This window comes from Plasmodium cynomolgi, chromosome 1 (genome assembly GCF_000321355.1).
Source record: "Plasmodium cynomolgi strain B DNA, chromosome 1, whole genome shotgun sequence".
Lineage (NCBI taxonomy): Eukaryota > Apicomplexa > Aconoidasida > Haemosporida > Plasmodiidae > Plasmodium > Plasmodium cynomolgi.
In genome coordinates, this window is record NC_020396.1 from 437,268 (window position 1) to 441,238 (window position 3,971).

The 3,971-nt window shown below is 45.3% G+C and overlaps 1 protein-coding gene across 1 annotated transcript; it reads left to right on the forward strand.

Annotated features, from left to right (window-relative positions):
• Nucleotides 1-1,561: 1,561 nt before the first annotated feature.
• Nucleotides 1,562-3,264, forward strand: PCYB_011900 (aspartyl protease; the record flags this gene model as incomplete). Its single annotated transcript, XM_004220696.1, has 2 exons — nucleotides 1,562-1,578; nucleotides 2,169-3,264. 2 exons carry the CDS (start codon nucleotides 1,562-1,564, stop codon nucleotides 3,262-3,264), a joined length of 1,113 nt encoding a protein of 370 aa, XP_004220744.1.
• Between the last annotated feature and the right edge of the window lie 707 nt (nucleotides 3,265-3,971).

Sequence of the window (3,971 nt, forward strand, 5' to 3'; positions counted from 1 at the left end):
GTAAATTTNNTAAAAGTTCAAGTTTTTTTTTTTTTTTTTTTTTTTCTTGCGTGCGGTGTGTTGGCACTTCAAAAGGTAGACCCAAAAGAAACATCCCTTTTTTTTTCTACATTACAGAAGTGGTAAGTTAACGATTTTCAGTTGGAAGTTTTTTTTTTTTTTCCGCAGTTTGTGATGTTGGGGAGAATTGCTTTTTAAAAAGGGTTGTTGTGCCAAGTTGGAAAGCCGCGCTCGTTTGGTGTGCTCATCTGTTTTGCTCATCTGTTTTGCTCCATCTGTTTTGCTCATCCGTTTTGCTCCATCCGTTTTGCTCGCCTGTTTTGCTTGCCTGGTTTGCCCGTTGGGTTCGCCACCACGCTCTCCTGAGTGTTTTTACTTCATTTTATTTTTTTTTTTCATTTTATCCCATTATTTTCACTTTTATTTTTTTCCTTTTGCATGCGGCGAAACCTTCACACGCAGAACAAACTGGAGGGGAAAAATACAAAATGGTTACAACTGCCATTGTGACTTGTTTTCTGTTTTTCTCCACCCGGGTTGAGTGTCGCTCGTTTTTAATTCGTAGACCAACTTGTTGTTTAAACTTTACGAGTTAGTGTTTTCCGCGCAGTTCGTTTTTGTGTCAACTGTGCCCTTTTTTGTTTTTTTTTTTTTCGTTTCATTTAGCTTTATTTTGCTTCCTTTTTGCTGCCTTTTTGCGGCCCTTTTTGCCAGCTTTTTTTTTCGTTACTTCAGTTTTTTTTCCGTTTTTTTTTTCGTCACTTTTTCGTCACTTTTTCGTTTTTTTTTCCGTTTTTTTTCCCTTTCTTTTCCGTTATTTGGGTCCCCCGAGCAACGGCCCCAAATGGTTAAAAGGCTGCTCCCCTGTTTGACTCACCGCAGGGCGAAGCAGACCATTCCCAAACATGGGGGGAGGGTGTTAGCCAAATGCACAACAAGCAGATTGAGGCTTGTGTGTACACCCTCCGAACGTCCTGCGTAGCTGTCCAAGTCGGCACCTCGCAAGGGGGCACATCGATTCATTCCAGCCACGCGTAAAACGCATAACGCATAGCGCATAACGTGTAACACATAACGTATAACCTGTGCGTGCGCCCCTACCCGTTTGCTTGCTATACAGCGGTGCTACACCGGCGAGTGAGTTGCGAAAGGAGGTTCAAGTCGAATTCGCATTTGACGAGAAGTTACAGAACCAGTCTTTTTTTTTATTTTTTTTTCTACATCAAAACTTAACCCGTTCGTGTTTTTTTTTTTTTTTTTTTTTTTTCCGTTTTCTCAAGGTGTGTATAACTTTACCAGACGAGTTGGCAAAATTTGCACAAGTCAGCAAACCAACTAAGTCGCGTCTTCCATGCAATCCTTTTTTTTTTTTTTTTACGTCATTTTAATATACCATCCGAGTATTCGCCTACACTTTAAAGACATACAAAACATCGCATTAAATTGCTCGTTCATGTTACGCGAATGAGGTGCCACTTGACGGGAGCACACATTTGAGCGCATAGATGAATAATAGCCATTCGAGTGAGGCTCAAAAATTAAAGCAGTAATCGCCCGCAAGATGAAGCACGCCAAGGGGTTAAGGATGCTCTTCTGTGGAGCTCTGTTTTTACTCCATTTCTGTCGGGAAGCCACATGCCACAAGGTGTATAAGGTTGGCCCAGAACCCATCCCCTGTTCTCAGTGCAAGGATGTACGCGAATGTAGTGGATGTATGTTTGAGGAGGAGGAGTCCCCACATGCGATTCACTTGAAGCTAAACAAGAACAAGCCAAATGACCACAGAAATTTGAAGAAGCATCATGATTCGCTGAAGCTCGGTGGGGTGAAGTACTACGTCAAGAGGGGTGAAGGGATTTCAGGCAGTTTGGGTAACCCCTTGGGGAACACTTTGGATGATATAGACAGCATTAACGAGGAGATCAAGAACAGGCGGGAGGAGAGTGCCAAGGGGGGTAGGAACTTTATTGACATCACGAGTTATAGGAAGGACAGCCTGTCAGACTCCTTCGTGGATGTGCAGAGGCATACGTACGTGGAGGCGGGGAGCGCAGACAGGGAGGGAGAGCAGAAGGGGGGCCAACAGATGGGAGGCGAACAGAGGGGAGGCCAGCACAGTGGAGACCAACCCAGCGGAAGTGACGAACGTGCGGAGGACCCCCCCCCAGAGTCGAAAAGAACTTCATCGACCTGAAGGACACAAACGCAGTAGTGGAACAGACAGAAGAAAACGTGTTTCTGATCCCATTGAAGCATATGCGAGATAGCCAATTCGTGGGGACGCTCCTAGTTGGGGTTCCTCCACAAGAGATCCATCCCATATTCGACACGGGGAGCACAAATCTTTGGGTAGTAACAACAGATTGTGAAGAAAATTCTTGTAAAAAAGTTAACAGGTATAATCCGTACAAATCGAGAACATTTAGGAGATCCTTTATAGGGAAAAATCTACACATCGTTTTCGGATCGGGTTCTATTTCTGGATCTATTGGGAAAGAAACGTTCGTTTTGGGAGACCACACAGTACGGAATCAGACATTTGGATTAGTGGAGAGTGAATCAAACGACAGCCTAAATGGAGATAACATTTTTGACTATATCGATTTTGAGGGCATTGTAGGGTTAGGATTCCCAGAAATGTTATCAGCAGGAAAGGTCTCCTTCTTTGACAACTTATTAAATCAGAATAAAAATTTATCCCCCCAATTCTCCTTTTATATCTCACCTGATGATAATACATCTACGTTCATAGTGGGTGGTTTGAGTAAATCATTTTACGAAGGGAATATCTACATGCTTCCTGTGGTTAAGGAGTATTACTGGGAAGTAGAATTGGATGGAATATACGTGGGGGAGAAGAAAATTTGTTGTGAGGAGAAGAGCTATGCAATTTTCGACACAGGGACTTCGTATAACACTATGCCGAGTGCACAGATAAAGGAATTTTTTGATGTAGTTCCTTCTGTCCCGTGTACAGAAGAGAATTACCAAGATGTGCTCAAGAATTATCCTGTGATTAAGTATGTGTTTGGTGACTTGGTCATAGAGTTGATGCCTGAGGAGTACATGATTTTAAATGAGGAGAATTGCATCCCGGCGTACATGCAAATTGACGTACCTTCGGAGAAGAACCATGCGTACCTGCTCGGAAGCATTGCCTTCATGCGGCACTACTACACGGTGTTCGTGCGCGGCATGGGCGGCAAGCCCTCCATGGTGGGCATCGCCAAGGCCAAGCCGGCCGCGGTGGCGGCGGCGAAGTGATGGGGCACCGGGCGTGGAGGCGAGCCGCTTCCGCGCCAGCTGTGCACGCCGCCCCACGCGCAAATGTGCAGCCCTACGCACAAATATGCAAATAAATATGCATACCCGCTTTGTTCCCTTTTTCCGCCGGACAAATTTTTCCCCAACGAAGGTGCAGCACACACTTCGCGTTGCCCCTTGTCCTCCGCCAACCGGAGCTGCCGCTGCTACTGCTGCTGCTACTGCTACTGCAGCTACTATTTTTTTTTTGTGCAAAAACTTACTCCGCTTCGTCCCAGCGTGCCGTTGTGCCTCCTGCCCATTGGGCTGTTTTTTAAATTGGGAGGGGGCAGCGGGATGGGACGGGGCGGGACGACCCGCGTCCTTTTCAACTAATTAAGTAATTAATTAATGAATGAATGAAGTAATGAAGTAATGAAGTAATTCATTAATGAAGTAATTTTTTGTTTTTTTTTTTTTTTGTTTTCGCTCTGGATAGAGTACACGTGGTGGAGAAGCCCTCGCGGGGGGGCGTCACCAAACATCCTAGATGTGCCACCTCAGTCCAGGTGCAGTTTGCCGTGGGGGTGTACCTTCTTGGCGCACAAAAACGAGCTAGCCCTTCCCCAACAACGGCAACGTGGGTGGAGGCGCTGGGAATGCTTCCCCAGGTCGCTCCCCGCAGGGTCTTACACAAGATAATTCCTTTTACAAAAAAAAAAAAAAAA